The following is a 19,769-nucleotide window of genomic DNA, read 5'->3' on the forward strand; positions in this document are numbered from 1 at the left end:
CACAGTGTGTTCCACTGTGTTCAATTCCTGCTCTTGCAGTCTTATTTCTAAATCCTGTCGCCTTGTAACGTGGGCTGCTGCATCTCGCTAGCGTTCTGACTCGCGGTACTCCACGTTATGGCGACGCACAGTGTGTTCCACTTTGTTAATTTCCTGCTCTTGCTCTCTAAATTCTCTTGCAGCCTTATTTCTAAATCCTGTCGCATTGTAACGTGGGCTGCTGCATCTCGCTGGCGTTCTGATTCGCGGTACTCCACGTTTTGGCGACGCACTGTGTGCTCCACTGTGTTCAATTGCTGCTCTTGCAGTCTTATTTCTAAATCCTGTCGCCTTGTAACGTGGGCTGCTGCATCTCGCTGGAGTTCTGATTCGCGGTACTCCACGTTTTGGCGACGCACAGTGTGTTCCACTGTGTTCAATTCCTGCTCTTGCAGTCTAATTTCTAAATCCTGTCTCCTTGTAGCGAGGGCTTCTGCATCGCGCTCACGCTCTAGGGTACGGTACTCCAGATTTTGTCGCCGAACAGCATGGTCTGCTGTATTTTGTGTCTGCTCCAGAGCTCGCACATCCTCATCCTGTCTTTGCGTTGCGCGAGCTGCTGCATCAAGATCCCTTTCATCCTGTCGAAATCGAGCACTTCTTCTTCTTTTAGATCGGGCCAGGGCGTCAGTATTACGCTCTAATTCACGAATATCACCGTTGCACTCACGAGTGTCAGCTAAACCTTGAGAATTTCGAAGGCAAACGCTTTCAGTATTCTCTATGTAGTAGACACGACTACGATTAATGGCATCTTGACGCCTTTGATTAGCGAATTTTTAGGCGCGCGCGGCATTTTAAAAAAACTGAAGAAATTATTCCCAAATTTTTCGAAAATTAAAGTTATGTTAAGATAACAAAGAATAATTAAATATGAATCGAAACTTAAGATAGATACTGAAAAAGAAAATAATTATAATATTAAGTTATTTGATAATTTAATTATTAGTTTGAATATATATATATTCTATATATATATTATTATATTTAAATATATATAAATATGTATTGAAAAAGGAAAATATTATAAATCAATAAGTTTTTAAAAAGACTATCTAAGCTTTTCGAATAAACTTGCGATTTTTCCAGTTAGATAAAATCCAGTACAACAGGTGTAGTGCAAACATCCAGAAAATATATTGCAAAGCAATGCCAGAGTCACAACGCTTACACGAACACCAACACTCACGTATTATTGGTCCACCGCTAGCAAGTGCGCCTCTCACTCTTGCACAAAATGTTTACACACGCACACACACAGGTTGTTAGTCAAAGGGGGAGGTGAGGTCTAACGACGAATCAACGCACACATACACACACAAATGTTCACTAGCACTGGCGGGGAATAATTGCCGATTTTTCGCGGCAAACCCGATTATATATTGTTATATTAAATATTCTTCAAAGAACTGAAATAACCGAAGAATTATTTAATTTCAGTTGCACTGGATCTTATTATAACGAATATTAAGTTTGATTTGTTTTAAATTTAAGAAAAACGCAAATTCTTAGAATCGTAATCGCAATCGAGAATCGACGACCGCACAAATCGATGGTTGGTTGAAGAGTGAATGGCAATTTCGTTTGTCTCGCCTGATAATAGGCGAATTCGCTTTTTCAAAAGCTCCCTTTGAAAGTTCACTGAACATTTTCATTGCGCGCACTTCCAGCGACATTTGAATGCAAAAGATCATTTATCGAATCAATAATATAATAGTTTTATATTACGGTTGTATAACTAAAAGCATACATACTTATGCGTAAGTGTAGATATATATTTATATATATTACGAATATACAACTTAATGTATGTGCGCTTCGGTCATATATGTAAATAATATTAAATTAAATAATATTAAAACATAAAACAACATATTTTAATTTGTTTATTTAGATTAAAAATAGATTTACGATAGGACTTCCATGTATAGGTAATTTGACCAATTTTCAACATATATAATTTATATATGTATATGAACATAACTTATATAATACATATGACATACTGCCGGACAGAAAAACAGGTAGGCGGATATTACTTAGTCGATTCAGCTTGCCGTCCTAATTAAGAATATATATACTTTATGGGGTCAAAACCGACTCATTCCTTGATTACCATTTTAAAATTTAATTCCATGGGACAATTATTTTTAGGGCTTCTCAGTGAAACTTTTTACAGCGAGAATCGAAAATCGATTACTTAAAATATGTTGCAAAGCATACACTCTCAATTTTTCATTTCGCCACCGCGCAAGGTACTACCTATTGAAAAAGCTCATTGTAACACTGAATAGTGCGCGCGTAACTATTTATATTTGAAATGCTTAAGGTTACGTAATAAATACCCATCTTTTGTATTACAATTAAATTATTCTTCTGCAATATAACTACAAACCCCTAATTTTCACAAACGTTTGCGAATATTTGACTTAAGCGCAACTTTTTTGCTGAAAAACGTATGCTTTTTAGCGTCCTTTCTGAACATATTCTAAATCAACCACTTGTAGAAATAACAAAAAGGGCTTATATTACTCCGACGTTAATAATCATTCCACTGGTGACTCATAATGCTCATATCTAAGAGGCACAGAAAACAAATTTGTTTGTTCAAAATATCGTAAAAGCCAAACAATTTTTTCATTCAACAACTTCATTTTCGACCGATTGTTCCTATGGCAGCTATATGATATAGTTATCCGATCTTAATGGAATTTTGCATATATATGAGGAGCATAGTGAAACTAATAAATGTCGAGTTTGGTCAAGATATCTTGATAAACAAAAGGTTTTTTCATACAAAAACTTAATTTTCGACCGATCGTTCCTATGGTAGCTATATGATATAGTGGTCCGATCTTAATAGGATTTTGCATATATATGAGGAGCTTAATAAAACTAATAAATGCCGAGGTTGGTCAAGATATCTTGACAAACAAAATCTTTTTTCATACAAAAACTTAATTTTCGACCGATCATTCCTATGGCAGCTATATGATATAGTGGTCCGATCTTAATAGGATTTTGCATATATATGAGGAGCTTAGTAAAACTAATAAATGCCGAGTTTGGTCAAGATATCTTAAAAAACAAAATGTTTTTTCATACAAAAACTTAATTTTCGACCGATCGTTCCTATGGCAGCTATATGATATAGTGGTCCGATCTTAATAGGATTTTGCATATATATGAGGAGTAAAGTAAAACTAATAAGTACCGAGTTTGGTCAAGATATCTTGAAAAACAAAATGTTTTTTCATACAAAAACTTAATTTTCGACCGATCATTCCTATGACAGCTATATGATATAGTGGTCCGATCTTAATAGAATTTTGCTTATATATTAGTATAGTAACAATAATAAATGCCGAGTTTGTTCGAGATATCTTGAAAAAAAAAAACATTTTTTTCATACAACAACTTAATTTTCGACCGATCGTTCCTATGGCAGCTATATGATATAGTGGTCCGATCCAGCTGGTTTTGACATATGTGCTGCGTGCAACAGAAATAGGGACTTCTGCAAAGTTTCACTTAGATAGCTTTAAAACTGAGGGACTAGTTCGCATAGAAACAGACAGACGGACATGGCTATATCGACTCGGCTGTTGATGCTGATTAAGAATATATATACTTTATGGGGTCGGAGATGTCTCCTTCTATGCGTTACACATTTCACGACAAAATTATAATACCCTCTGCAAGGGTATAAAAATTAACAATACCTCAACCAGGCCCTTTCACAACTAAGACAGGCGCCAAGCTTTGACGGATCAACGGAAAATCTAAACGGTTTCATTAAAAGGATCGATAACATCCTACACCTTTATCCAACCCGAGATGTTAGACAACACAGCATCTTATACGGAGCCATCGAATTGCAAGTCACTGGAGATGCTCAGAGAATTTCACAAAGAACAGCAGCCAACACTTGGCAGGAGCTGAGAAACGCATTGATTGAAGAGTATAAAATGCAAACACCATTGGAAGAACTCATTCGACGCTTATACAACACGAATTACCAAGGAAACGTTCATAAGTTCATCGAGGATCTCGAAAATAAATCTTTTGTTATATTAAATAAGTTAGTGTTAGAAAATATACCTAGCAAGACGACACTTTATACAAATGCAATGGATAACACAATCAAACATGTTATTACAAAAAAATTAACAGATAGGCTTTTCATGATGTTAGCCAGATACGACATTACGTCGACACAAAAACTAAAGCAAGAAGCTCAAAGAGAGGGATTATATGAAAATAGCGTTACTGCAAAACCTAGAAATAATAATGTTCAGGGAAATCAAAATAACAATTGTAGGAACATGGGAAATTATCAGCAAAATGCTAACCCAACCACCAGTTCAAGTGGTTATTCCAACACGAATCAGAGTTATCACGTACAAAATAAACAGCACGTGTTCCAACAGAAATTAAGTCAAGATAGATCCCAAAATCCTTTAAACTATCAAAATCAGTCCCATTCACGCTTGAATGCGCCAAACCCTCCGACTAAACGTCAAAAAGATAGTAACAGTGGGCAGATGAAAATGGATACATCCGAAAATTTTCATCAGCAAGCCTCGGAACAAACAGAAGAAATCAATTCATAAAATTGATTATGAATGACGAAGTTCTTAAATGTGTCATTGATACAGGTTCAACCATAAATCTAATGAAAACAAACCGCTTAAATTTTCCAGTTTACAACGAAACATTAAAGGTTCACACCATAAATGGTGTTATTGAAGTAAAACAGAATTTCTCCGAGTAAACAAAAATTCTATATTCACGACTTCGCAGAGCATTATGATGTTCTGATTGGGAGAGAATACCTTGAAGCATGTCAAGCAAAAATAGACTATGCACAAGGATCCGTAACCTTAGGAGAATTTAACTTTTGTTTTACATATAATGACGAAGAGGTCGAAGAGGACATGACCGCACAAGAGTGCCTTGATCCACCCTCAACAGAGGACCATTTAACTTCGGTATTAATAATGAATTAATAGAAAACATTGAGTTTAGGCTAGAGCACCAAAACTCAGAAGAAAATGAAAAAATTAAAAAAGTTTTACATGAATTTCGTGTTATCCAGTACCATGAAGGTGACAAGTTGATTTTCACTAGTACAATTAAACACAAAATTCTAACAAACCATGAGGACCCAATTTACAAGCGTCCATACAAATATCCTCAAATATACGATGAGGAAGTAAATAAACAAATAAGCGATATGATAAAACAAAATATCATACGTAAATCTAAATCCCCTTACTGCTCAACAGTAATAATCGTTCCAAAGAAAAACGATCCATCTGGAAAGCAAAAGTTCCGGTTAGTCATAGATTACCGCAATCTCAATGAATTAACTATTAATGATAAATACCCTATCCCGATCATGGATGAAATATTAGACAAACTTGAAAAATGTTAATATTTCACAACCATTGATCTAGCCAAAGGCTTCCACCAAATCCAAATGGATCCTGGTTCAATACCCAAGACCGCATTTTCGACTAAACATGGCCATTACGAGTACACTCGCATGCCATTTGGTCTTAAGAATGCACCTGCAACGTTCCAACGTTGTATGAACAATCTCTTAGAAGATTTAATTTTTAAGAATTGTCTGGTCTACTTAGACGACATTATTACTTTTTCCACTTCATTGGAGGAACACATTTTGTCGCTACAAAAGGTATTTAAGAAGCTTAGAGAAACTAACTTAAAACTACAGTTGGATAAATGCGAGTTTATGAGAAAAGAAACTGAATTTCTCGGTCACATCATCACAACTGAGGGTATAAAACCAAACCCCAACAAGATACAAGCAATTGTCAAATTCCCAGTTCCAAAAACCCCAAAAGAAATCAAATCATTTCTAGAATTATGTGGTTTGTATAGGAAATTTATACCAAATTTCGCTAATATAGTAAAACCATTAACACTTAAATTAAAAAAGGGAGCAAAAATCAATATAAATGATAAAGACTACGAATTAGCGTTTAAAAAGCTTAAAGTACTTATAACATCTGACACAATTTTAATATACCCTAACTTTGAAAAACCATTTTCATTAACTACAGACGTGAGTAATATGGCAGTAATATAGGGGCCGTCCTTTCGCAAGAGCATAAGCCTATATGCTATGCAAGTAGAACTCTTAACGAGCATGAGATAAATTATTCAACGATTGAAAAAGAATTATTAGCAATCGTTTGAGCCACTAAATAGTTTAGGTCCTATCTCTTTGGTCGACAATTTCAAATCCTTAGTGATCACAGACCACTCGTCTAGTTAAATAACATGAAAGAACCTAACATGAAATTACAACGATGGAAAATCAAGCTCAATGAGTTTGATTTCCAAATTAAATACGTCCCAGCAAAAGAAAATTATGTGGCAGATGCTCTGTCCAGAATTCATAGGGCTAATAAAGAAAAACTAATAAATAACCTCAACAAAAAACGAACAAATTATGAAATTGACGCTAGATACAAACATTCATCATTAGTTAAATTAAAGACGACAACCCCGTTCAAAAAAACAGGAGAACTAAGACAAATCGACGACAAACATTTTGAGGAAACAGAGGCAGGAAAATAACACATTACAAAACCAAATTCAACAAGTAAGAGGTTCTAGTCGGGAGCTCCCGACTAGGTGATACCCTGAACCCTCATATTCCAACACCAAATAAATTAATAAAAAAAAGTTCCCTTGCAACAGACCTCATTACTTACTGTCGACTCTACTCAACAGCCACATTAGCAAAAAAAAAATAATAATACTTTCCGCGGTAGGCCTCGAACTCGCGACAGACCGCACCACTTGCTATGCCTCTACTCAGCAGCCACACAAACAATTAAGTACTTATGATAAAAAAGGAACTAAAATAACATTACAACGAGAAAGAAGGGCTATCTTCGGCACGCCGAAGATTTAATACCCTTGCAAACCGAAGCTTTTCTATTAAGTGCGAATTTAAGCTTTTTGGTCTGGCTTCCCTCCATGTCCATGTCACAAAAAAAAAAATTTGATCGAGAGCGAACAGCCGAAGAATATTTTTATATATATATATATATATATATATATATATGTTTTTGATCCATCACACAAAAGATAAATTTATCAAAAGTTTCCTAGCTATTGAAAACGAAAATACCATCGTGGTAGCTATATGCCGTTTCATACACCTGGGCTCTTTTATTGTCCAGTCCGTTAGTCGAAAATACCCAATCTATTTCAGTTAGCTGTTTTGTTGTAGGTACCCCACGCAAAAGAGATGAAATACCAAGCTCGTTCAATCTAATTTCTAACTGGTCTCGAACTCTAGCCCGGCATGAATTGAAATCTCCCAAAATAACTATTTTACTGTGCCTATCAAGCTCCTGCTCTAAGTGTTCTAAAAATAATTTACGAAATTCGGAAAAGGACGGGTTTCTATAAACAACCTCATATTTGGTATCTAAGTGTTGAAATATAAGGATCTGGCAAACTTTATTATGTTCCAGATTAATATTTACCACAGACAATATTTCAGCACTTTGTGCAATGTACAACTTTGCATAAACAATTATGCCACCTGGTGGTCTAGTGCTACCTGTACACATGCAAGTCACTGGAGATGCTCAGAGATTCGACCGAGTATGTCAAAGCCGTCTATATTATATACTTGGCCTTTTCTACTCCAAGTCTCTACGAAACATAAAATATCTGCTGCTTTTATTATAAAATCATTTGAAATGTCTAAACTATCATTATGCAAGCCCTCAATATTATGGAAATATGTCAAAATATTTCCTTCTACTCTCTCAAAATATATCTGATGGTGGTCAATTTTTTCTCGCCCCGGAGTTTTTCCAACTCAATATAGACGGGGTCGGTAGCTTGTATTTCTTTAGGCGGATTAAACTTTCCTATAAGGAAAAGCCCAGATGCATTAGTCGCTGTGCTACAAGCTACGTTTAATGCTGCACGGCTTATGCCATCTTGCAAATGCACTGCATCTTTTAGGTAGGTTGCTCCCTGACTCTTGTGGATGGTTATGGCTTCAGCAGGAACCACTGGAAATTGCAAGCGTTCAATTGTTACTTGGTCATTTTTCCTATATTGAAATGTTCTTAAAACTCTTTCAATCGGTGTCCAATCAGAGTGCAAAGGATTTGTTTTTTTTTTGGCTCTTGCTTGCGCTCCCACGGTTGCTTCTGTAAATTTAAGCCAAAGCGTCGAAACTAACACATCAGATCCGCTGGCTGTATAGTCAATATGCATAAGCTGTCCACTTGCTCCATTGCCGAAACCAACGTTGGTATTTATATTGACGGTAATCATATAAATAGCTGTGGTTTTGAGCTTAAGCAGATAGGGAAGGCCTTGGGTTTCGGAAGTCTTGAATGCCTTAATATTTTTTTAAAATATTTAGCTTGTTCCTTTCAGATATTGATTTGGCCTTTAGCATATCTTTAGATTTTGAAGTATATTCTTCAGTAATAATTTGGCTAAGTCGGATATTATTGTAGTCGCTCGCTTTCTCATTTGAGTAGAACAATCTTATAGCATCGTTGGGAATATTATTTATTTCGGAAGGCAAAACAATTCTCTGTTGAATAAGCAGCTTGTCCGTGTCAGTCATTTTCCTTCTGACATATTATTTAATGCGATGGCAAAGGCGCAATCCGCACGTTGCCGCATTATTTCGGTCAATTCCAAATATTGAAATGAATCCCAAAGTGGTGCTCCCAAAATTATGCTATATGGGTCTCTCGAGTTTGGAGCAAAAATCCATCTATCGCCAACTGGTGGAAGCTGCTTTAGTTCACCAAATGCCAATATTGAAATTCCGCCAAAGTATGTATTATTTCTAAAAATTTGCTTTAGACGAAGATCCAAGAACGACAACATTTTTGCACCCACCATTGAAATTTCATCAATAATAATAAGCTTTAAGTCTATAAGCTTTGAGTGCATAGTGTTGATTGCGTCGTTGCTAAGGGGTCTTAATTCCATTGAATATTGGTTAACAGGCAAAGAGAACACGGAATGGAGAGTGAGTCCACCAATTCCAAAGGCTGCTTTGCCAGTTGGGGCACACAGCAATATCTTTGCAGAATCAGAGTCAAAACCAACTCTGGTGTTAACTCTTAAAGTTAGTGACTGATATATAGTTGATATCAGCCTACAATTTCCAGCACCCGCCCCACCTCCAACGTATTCATAAAATATTTGCATAACATTCATATTATGCATAATGTGAGCGTAATATTGTCGTTGTTTACTATTAAGTGATCGCACCATTAAATTAAGCTCATTTTCTGGAACTTGTGCAGGTAATTTAATCATTCGGATTGCATTTTCATCACAGTTGCCTTCATGCACATTATCTTCAAATACGTTAATGTTTCAGGCACTTCTGATACTGCAAATCCCCTGAATTCTTCACCAAGCAACTGAGATGCTGAAATTTCTTGTCCATCATTATTGTCATTGTTGGCTTCTTGGATCTCAGCTAAGACTTCTTGAAAATGAGCCTCATCCAAATATTCATATCGTTTTCTATTTGATTCGATGATTTGAAATTGTGCATTGAACGTTTGCTCATTATCGGTGCTAAGAATATCCACTTGCTCATTTCGCCAAGGGAAAAGAGCATTACAAGTTGTCGAAAATAATCAGATCGGGATATATTTATGCTATACCTTCTCCACCGAAGAATAAGAGAGTGCCTACCTTCTCTCAAAATTCCTGATCTATTTTTGAGTACCATGGGACTCCCGTCATTGGCATTGTCCTCCCGCTCTTCATCATAATTTTCCTCCTCGTAGTCTCCTGTTGAATGGGCATTTAGCGACTTAGAATATTTAAATTTGGCAGCAAAGTCAGCTAGGCAGAAATTATTTAATTCGTCCGGTCTTTGAACATAATGATCTAGCAAGTTTGGTAAGAAATAATCTTTTGAATCTGAAGGTACTGTTTCTAAATCTCTCTGGGCTTTCACCATACCAACTCTTTGATCAGGATGCGAAGTGTTTACAAAAATCTCGCCATGGCTACATCCTGACATATGAAGTCCAAGGATGTTGTATGAAGCCTCCAGCGCAGATATTTCTGTTCCATTGATAAACTTATTGCCGATATGTTGTAGTTTTTGCTTAACTGAAATGTTATTAATACTTATCTCGCTCATGGCTTCTCGCAATAATTGAGAAACCCCTCTATTCGATTTGTTTATGTAGTTTATTATATAACTTCAACAAGCAAACGCATCTAGTATGTATTGAATATCCATGTTGGCTCTATATAGCTTCAATATATCTTTATTATATGCATTCAACATTTTGTCACAGTATTTTCTACGCAAAAATATTTGCGGCTTTTTAAGACTCGATCTTAGTGCAAATTTATATCCAATATAATAAAACTATCAAAATTATTTAAGCTTAAGGCTTCAGCGCCCGAAACTGAACTATCTAGTAGCTCTTTGATTTTCTTCAACATCTCTTCCAAATCTGGATTATCTCCGTTTGTTGTAATGAATCTGTCAATAAATTCTATAACCTGACGGCTACTTTGGGAACTATTCTCATTAAGTTTAGGAGCGCTGCTTAGCCAATACATGCCATGTGAATGTGGCGATCCCCTATGTTGGAATTCAATTCACCAATAAATGTGACAGAGTTGATATTCTCCAAAAATATCTGTTTTAAATAATTTCAACAGCTGCCCAAACCTATATTCAAAATATCTTGAGCAAGTCACAGGGTCAGACCGAATTAGTCGAGCTTTTTCGGAACTTGAAAGATTCGCTGCTTCTTCCTCACTAAGGACTCTATTATCCAAAATGAGAGATAGAATGACCAGCAGCTCACTCCATTTGGTTTCAGCAGCAGAAAGCGTTATGAAAAAAGTTGGTAGTCCAAACTGACGAATCATTGCCAGCACTTTTTTCTTCTCAGCCTCCCAATGTGCTGTAGCAGATCGCAGGCCCTTAAGAACATGATATCCGTCATCATGCTGCACAAGATTGCTGACAAAACCTTCATCTCTCAAGTTACCAACGGTGATATTGGCGTTTCTTGATTTTTTCCGAAGGCAGGTAGAAATAGAACTTTTTATGCGTGTGAGCTCATAACACTTATACATATACAGAATTTTTGGTACTTTCGCGCAACGACTATCGTAATACCGAATCTGTGATTTGGCCTTGCCACAATAAGTACTTTTGCTTTCACAAATTTCGCCACATGAAATGGTTGGGAGCGATAATTCTTCAGCATCCTCATCTGTCGTCATATCAATTGGTCGTCGACCCTCACCTGGAGCCATTGCAATACGACCAATTATAGCATTGTTTTCTATTGACTCATTATCCAACAAAGTTTCCTGTCCACCTGGATTAAGATCAGAAGTTTCGTGTCCTTCTGAATCTGTTTCCATTCGGCAGCGAAGAAGGCTATCCACAGCTGTTATATCAGCTGGATCAGCAACAAAAGGGACTTCTTCATTGTGAGCATTTACACCTAGCCAGTTGGAAGCAACTGAAATATTGTGCTTAAGATATAATTCTGTGTTTATTAAATACCGCAACGCTTCGAGCACACGAGCGGGCCTAATTGTATCAGTCATGAAATTATGCGCATATTCCAGCTTACGCTTCAAATGAATTTGTACTACATGACTGTTTTCAAAGGTGCGCGGAAGAGCTGTCACAGTTTCCGAAACAGAAATTGGTACGTTGACCACAGCTCCTCTAACTGCACATTGCCGCTCATAGCCAAGAGAAATTATCCGCATAAATGGGATTCTTGGCGAAATTAAACGCTCTTCAAGACACGTTAAGTCTTTAAGACAGTCTGGAATCTCAGGAAAGTTGAACCCCTCGGACAGACAGAGACTCGGAATCTTGCCGTACGATATGTGTCGGCAACAAGTGGAGCAAAACAAATAGTCTTCAGATAGACTTGGGAACTTATTGGACAGATAAAATGCTTTTGAAATATCCATGTTTGGAAACTTTGCCGATAGATTTATTTTATTCAAAAGCTTTACTTGGAAAGGAAACCAAGTTCCTCCGCATGATATGCATATTTCTGTAGGGCCTTTCTTAATATTTTCCAGGTATTTATCTCTGGCAGAAAAAACTCTACGCTGTCTTTGCAAGTCACGCTGTTGCTCGCGCTGTTCAGTTGACATTTCTTCTCTAGCATCTCTATTTCTCTGAGATTGCTGAGCTGACTGTATGGCACGATTTTGAAAACTATTTCTAAAGTTTATAACTCGAGCTTCAGCCATATTTCGTAATTCGTTCTCTCTTATACGATCCTGGTTTCTAGTAACTCGTCTTTGAGAGGAATTGACGACTTGTTCTCTGCGTCTTGCAATAATATTTTGACGAGCATTTCGCCGATTTAAGACGTCTCTTTCACGCTCTCTAGTGCGATATGCTTCATTTTGCCGACGAATGTTATGTTGAACTGTATTAGCGTCCTGCTCTAGCTCTCGAACATTAACATTCAGTCTTCGCGCTACATGAGCAGAAGCATCACGTATACGCTCAGATGCACGATATTCTTCATTTTGTCGACGCACAGTGTGTTCCACTGTGTTAATTTCCTGCTCTTGCAGTCTTATTTCTAAATCCTGTCGCCTTGTAACGTGGGCTGCTGCATCTCGCTGGCGTTCTGATTCGCGGTACTCCACGTTTTGGCGACGCACAGTGTGTTCCACTGCGTTCAATTCCTGCTCTTGCAGTCTAATTTCTAAATCCTGTCTCCTTGTAGCATGGGCTTCTGCATCGCGCTCACGCTCTAGGGTACGGTACTCCAGATTTTGTCGCCAAACAGCATGGTCTGCTGTATTTTGTGTCTGCTCCAGAGCTCGCACATCTTCATCCTGTCTTTGCGTTGCGCGAGCTGCTGCATCAAGATCCCTTTCATCCTGTCGAAATCGAGCACTTCTTCTTCTTTTAGATCGGGCCAGGACGTCAGTATTACGCTCTACTTCACGAATATCACCGTTGCACTCACGAGTGTCAGCTAAACCTTGAGAATTTCGAAGGCAAACGCTTTCAGTATTCTCTATGTAGTAGACACGACTACGATTAATGGCATCTTGACGCCTTTGATTAGCGGATTTTTAGACGCGCGCGGCATTTTAAAAAAAACGGAAGAAATTATTCCCAAATATTTCGAAAATTAAAGTTATGTTAAGATAACAAAGAATAATTAAATATGAATCGAAACTTAAGATAGATACTGAAAAAGAAAATAATTATAATATTAACTTATTTGATAATTTAATTGTTAGTTTGAATATATATATATTCTATATATATATTATTATATTTAAATATATATAAATATGTATTGAAAAAGGAAAATATTATAAATCAATAAGTCTTTAAAAAGACTTTCTAAGCTTTTCGAATAAACTTGCGATTTTTCCAGTTAGATAAAATCCAGTACAACAGGTGTAGTGCAAACATCTAGAAAATATATTGCAAAGCAATGCCAGAGTCACAACGCTTACACGAACACCAACACTCACGTATTATTGGTCCACCGCTAGCAAGTGCGCCTCACACTCTTGCACAAAATGTTTACACACGCACACACACAGGTTGTTAGTCTAAGGGGGAGGTGAGGTCTAACGACGAATCAACGCACACATACACACACAAATGTTCACTAGCACTGGCGGGGAATAATTGCCGATTTTTCGCCGCAAACCCGATTATAGATTGTTATATTAAATATTCTTCAAAGAGCTGAAATAACCGAAGAACAATAAGTCCGAAGACAATCAGAAAGCTCACCACGTGTTCCAACAGAAATTAAGTCAAGATAGATCCCAAAATCCTTTAAACTATCAAAATCAGTCCCATTCACGCTTGAATGCGCCAAACCCTCCGACTAAACGTCAAAGAGATAGCCACAGTTGGCAGATGAAAATGGATACATCCGAAAATTTTCATCAGCAAGCCTCGGAACAAACAGAAGAAATCCATTCATAAAATTGATTATGAATGACGAAGTTCTTAAATGTGTCATTGATACAGGTTTAACCATAAATCTAATGAAAACAAACCGCTTAAATTTTCCAGTTTACAACGAAACATTAAAGGTTCACACCATAAATGGTGTTATTGAATTAAAACAAAATTTCTCCGAGTAAACAAAAATTCTATATTCACGACTTCTCAGAGCATTATGATGTTCTGATTGGGAGAGAATATCTTGAAGCATGTCAAGCAAAAATAGACTATGTACAAGGATCCGTAACCTTAGGAGAATTTAACTTTTGTTGTACATATAATGACGAAGAGGTCGAAGAGGACATGACCGCACAAGAGTGCCTTGATCCACCCTCAACAGAGGACCATTTAACTTCGGTATTAATAATGAATTAATAGAAAACAATGAGTTTAGGCTAGAGCACCTAAACTCAGAAGAAAATGAAAAAATTAAAAAAGTTTTACATGAATTTCGTGTTATCCAGTACCATGAAGGTGACAATTTGACTTTCACTAGTAAAATTAAACACAAAATTCTAACAAACCATGAGGACCCAATTTACAAGCGTCCATACAAATATCCTCAAATATACGATGAGGCAGTAAATAAACAAATAAGCGATATAATAAAACAAAATATCATACGTAAATCCAAATCCCCTTACTGCTGACCAGTAATAATCGTTCCAAAGAAAAACGATGAATCTGGAAAGCAAAAGTTCCGGTTAGTCATAGATTACCGCAATCTCAATGAATTAACTATTAATGATAAATACCCTATCCCGATCATGGATGAAATATTAGACAAACTTGGAAAATGTTAATATTTCACAACCATTGATCTAGCCAAAGGCTTCCACCAAATCCAAATGGATCCTGGTTCAATACCCAAGACCGCATTTTCGACTAAACATGGCCATTACGAGTACACTCGCATGCCATTTTGTCTTAAGAAAGCACCTGCAACGTTCCAACGTTGTATGAACAATCTCTTAGAAGATTTAATTTTTAAGGATTGTCTGGTCTACTTAGACATTATTATTTTTTCCACTTCATTGGAGGAACACATTTTGTCGCTACAAAAGGTATTTAAGAAGCTTAGAGAAACTAACTTAAAACTACAGTTGGATAAATGCGAGTTTATGAGAAAAGAAACTGAATTTCTCGGTCACATCATCACAACTGAGGGTATAAAACCAAATCCCAACAAGATACAAGCAATTGTCAAATTCCCAATTCCAAAAACCCCAAAAAAAAATTAAATCATTTCTAGGATTATGTGGTTTCTATAGGAAATTTATACAAAATTTCGCTAATATAGTAAAACCATTAACACTTAAATTAAAAAAGGGAGCAAAAATCAATATAAATGATAAAGACTACGAATTAGCGTTTAAAAAGCTTAAAGTACTTATAATATCTGACCCAATTTCAATATACCCTAACTTTGAAAAACCATTTTCATTAACTACAGACGTGAGTAATATGGCAGTAATATAGGGGCCGTCCTTTCGCAAGAGCATAAGCCTATATGCTATGCAAGTAGAACTCTTAACGAGCATGAGATAAATTATTCAACGATTGAAAAAGAATTATTAGCAATCGTTTGAGCCACTAAATAGTTTAGGTCCTATCTCTTTGGTCGACAATTTCAAATCCTTAGTGATCACAGACCACTCGTCTGGTTAAATAACATGAAAGAACCTAACATGAAATTACAACGATGGAAAATCAAGCTCAATGAGTTAGATTTCCAAATTAAATACGTCCCAGCAAAAGAAAATTATGTGGCAGATGCTCTGTCCAGAATTCATTCACAACCCCGTTCAAAAAAACAGGAGAACTAAGACAAATCGACGACAAACATTTTGAGGAAACAGAGGCAGGAAAATAACACATTACAAAACCAAATTCAACAAGTAAAAGGTTCTAGTCGGGAGCTCCCGACTAGGTGATACCCTGAACCCTCATATTCCAACACCAAATAAATTAATAAAAAAAAGTTCCCTTGGCAGGGCTCGAATTTGCAACAGACCGCATTACTTACTGTCGACTCTACTCAACAGCAACATTAGCAAAAAAAAAATAATAATACTTTCCGCGGTAGGCCTCGAACTCGCGACAGACCGCACCACTTGCTATGCCTCTACTCAGCAGCCACACCAACAATTAAGTACTTATGATAAAAAAGGAACTAAAATAACATTACAACGAAAAAGAAGGGCTATCTTCGGCACGCCGAAGATTTAATACCCTTGCAAACCGAAGCTTTTCTATTAAGTGCGAATTTAAGCTTTTTGGTCTGGCTTCCCTCCATGTCCATGTCAAAAAAAAAATATGTGATCGAGAGCGAACAGTCGAAGAATATTTATATATATATATATATATATATATATCAATAGCTAGGAAACTTTTGATAAATTTATCTTTTGTGTGATGGATCAAAAACATATATATATATATATACATATATATATATATGTTTTTGAAAACGAAAATACCATCGTGGTAGCTATATGCCGTTTCATACACCTGGGCTCTTTTATTGTCCAGTCCGTTAGTTGAAAATACCCAATCTATTTCAGTTAGCTGTTTTGTTGTAGATACCCCACGCAAAATAGATGAAATACCAAGCTCGTTCAATCTAATTTCTAACTGGTCTCGAACTCTAGCCCGGCATGAATTGAAATCTCCCAAAATAACTATTTTACTGTGCCTATCAAGCTCCTGCTCTAAGTGTTCTAAAAATAATTTACGAAATTCGGAAAAGGACGGGTTTCTATAAACAACCTCATATTTGGTATTTAAGTGTTGAAATATAAGGATCTGGCAAACTTTATTATGTTCCAGATTATTTACCACAGACAATATTTCAGCACTTTGTGCAATGTACAACTTTGCATAAACAATTATGCCACCTGGTAGTCTAGTGCTACCTGTACACATGCAAGTCACTGGAGATGCTCAGAGATTCGACCGAGTATGTCAAAGCCGTCTATATTATATACTTGGCCTTTTCTACTCCAAGTCTCTACGAAACATAAAATATCTGCTGCTTTTATTATAAAATCATTTGAAATGTCTAAACTATCATTATGCAAGCCCTCAATATTATGGAAATATGTCAAAATATTTCCTTCTACTCTCTTAAAATATATCTGATGGTGGGTGGTCAATTTTTTCTCGCCCCGGAGTTTGTCCAACTCAATATAGACGGCGTCGGTAGCTTGTATTTCTCTAGGCGAATTAAACTTTCCTATAAGGAAAAGCCCAGATGCATTAGTCGCTGTGCTACAAGCTACGTATAATGCTGCACGGCTTATGCCATCTTGCGAATGCACTGCATCTTTTAGGTAGGTTGCTCCCTGACTCTTGTGGATGGTTATGGCTTCAGCAGGAACCACTGGAAATTGCAAGCGTTCAATTGTTACTTGGTCATTTTTCCTATATTGAAATGTTCTTAAAACTCTTTCAATCGGTGTCCAATCAGAGTGCAAAGGATTTGTTTTTTTTTGGCTCTTGCTTGCGCTCCCACAGTTGCTTCTGTAAATTTAAGCCAAAGCGTCGAAACTAACACATCAGATCCGCAGGCTGTATAGTCAATATGCATAAGCTGTCCACTTGCTCCATTGCCGAAACCAACGTTGGTATTTATATTGACGGTAATCATATATTTAGCTGTGGTTTTAAGCTTAAGCAGATAGGGAAGGCCTTGGGTTTCGGAAGTCTTGAATGCCTTAATATTTTTTTAAAATATTTAGCTTGTTCCTTTTAGATATTGATTTGGCCTTCAGCATATCTTTAGATTTTGAAGTATATTCTTCAGTAATAATTTGGCTAAGTCGGATATTATTGTAGTCGCTCGCTTTCTCATTTGAGTAGAACAATCTTATAGCATCGTTGGGAATATTATTTATTTCGGAAGGCAAAACAATTCTCTGTTGAATAAGCAGCTTGTCCGTGTCAGTCATTTTTCTTCTGACATATTATTTAATGCGATGGCAAAGGCGCAATCCGCACGTTGCCGCATTATTTCGGTCAATTCCAAATATTGAAATGAATCCCAAAGTGGTGCTCCCAAAATTATGCTATATGGGTCTCTCGAGTTTGGAGCAAAAATCCATCTATCGCCAACTGGTGGAAGCTGCTTTAGATCACCAAATGCCAATATTGAAATTCCGCCAAAGTATGTATTATTTCTAAAAATTTGCTTTAGACGAAGATCTGTTGAAATTTCATCAATAATAATAAGCTTTAAGTCTATAAGCTTTGAGTGCATAGTGTTGATTGCGTCGTTGCTAAGGGGTCTTAATTCCATTGAATATTGGTTAACAGGCAAAGAGAACACGGAATGGAGAGTGAGTCCACCAATTCCAAAGGCTGCTTTGCCAGTTGGGGCACACAGCAATATCTTTGCAGAATCAGAGTCACAACCAACTCTGGTGTTAAATCTTAAAGTTAGTGACTGATATATAGTTGATATCAGCCTACATTTTCCAACACCCGCCCCACCTCCAACGTAATCATAAAATATTTGCATAACATTCATATTATACATAATGTGAGCGTAATATTGTCGTTGTTTACTATTAAGTGATCGCACCATTAAATTAAGCTCATTTTCTGGAACTTGTGCAGGTAATTTAATCATTCGGATTGCATTTTCATCAGAGTTGCCTTCATGCACATTGTCTTCAAATACGTTAATGTTTCGAGCAACTTCTGATACTGCAAATCCCCTGAATTCTTCACCAAGCAACTGAGATGGTGAAATTTCTTGTCCATCATTATTGTCATTGTTGGCTTCTTGGATCTCAGCTAAGACTTCTTGAAAATGAGCCTCATCCAAATATTCATATCGTTTTCTATTTGATTCGATGATTTGAAATTGTGCATTGAACGTTTGCTCATTATCGGTGCTAAGAATATCCACTTGCTCATTTCGCCAAGGGAAAAGAGCATTACAAGTTGTCGAAAATAATCAGATCGGGATATATTTATGCTATACCTTCTCCACCGAAGAATAAGAGAGTGCCTACGTTCTCTCAAAATTCCTGATCTATTTTTGAGTACCATGGGACTCCCGTCATTGGCATTGTCCTCCCGCTCTTCATCATAATTTTCCTCCTCGTAGTCTCCTGTTGAATGGGCATTTAGCGACTTAGAATATTTAAATTTGGCAGCAAAGTCAGCTAGGCACAAATTATTTAATTCGTCCGGTCTTTGAACATAATGATCTAGAAAGTTTGGTAAGAAATAATCTTTTGAATCTGAAGATACTGTTTCTAAATCTCTCTGGGCTTTCACCATACCAACTCTTTGATCAGGATGCGAAGTGTTTACAAAAATCTCGCCATGGCTACATCCTGACATACGGAGTCCAAGGATGTTGTATGAAGCCTCCAGCGCAGATATTTCTGTTCCATTGATGAACTTATTGCCGATATGTTGTAGTTTTTGCTTAACTGAATTGTTATTACTACTTATCTCGCTCATGGCTTCTCGCAATAATTGAGAAACCCCTCTATTCGATTTGTTTATGTAGTTTATTATATAACTTCAACAAGCAAACGCATCTAGTATGTATTGAATATCCATGTTGGCTCTATATAGCTTCAATATATCTTTATTATATGCATTCAACATTTTGTCACAGTATTTTCTACGCAAAAATATTTGCGGCTTTTTAAGACTCGATCTCAGTGCAAATTTATAT

The 19,769-nt window shown here is 36.6% G+C and overlaps 1 protein-coding gene across 1 annotated transcript; it reads right to left on the minus strand.

The window, feature by feature from the left end:
* Positions 1 to 47: 47 nt before the first annotated feature.
* On the minus strand, positions 48 to 19,549 carry LOC138911581 (trichohyalin-like). Its single transcript, XM_070210966.1, has 6 exons — positions 19,429 to 19,549; positions 19,093 to 19,191; positions 12,594 to 13,082; positions 11,358 to 11,579; positions 9,772 to 9,870; positions 48 to 724 (listed from the first exon to the last, which is right to left on the minus strand). The coding sequence occupies exons 1-6, from the start codon at positions 19,547 to 19,549 to the stop codon at positions 48 to 50; spliced, it is 1,707 nt and encodes a 568-aa protein (XP_070067067.1).
* Between the last annotated feature and the right edge of the window lie 220 nt (positions 19,550 to 19,769).

The sequence above is a fragment of the Drosophila virilis genome, unplaced genomic scaffold, assembly GCF_030788295.1.
Source record: "Drosophila virilis strain 15010-1051.87 unplaced genomic scaffold, Dvir_AGI_RSII-ME tig00001625, whole genome shotgun sequence".
In the NCBI taxonomy this organism is placed as follows: Eukaryota; Metazoa; Arthropoda; class Insecta; order Diptera; family Drosophilidae; genus Drosophila; species Drosophila virilis.

What these genes read in the sequence shown, in the direction of transcription:
- LOC138911581 (XM_070210966.1), bottom strand. Translation starts at nt 19,549, where the DNA reads ATGAGCGAGATAAGTAGTAATAACAATTCAGTTAAGCAAAAACTACAA. An exon ending in AGAATATCGTGCATCTGAGC is followed by an intron (nt 11,580 to 12,593) that starts GTATACGTGATG and finishes ACAATATTTCAG; the next exon opens with TTGCTTCCAACTGGCTAGGT. An exon ending in ATCAGGAATTTTGAGAGAAG is followed by an intron (nt 725 to 9,771) that starts GTAGGCACTCTC and finishes GAAATTCTCAAG; the next exon opens with GTTTAGCTGACACTCGTGAG.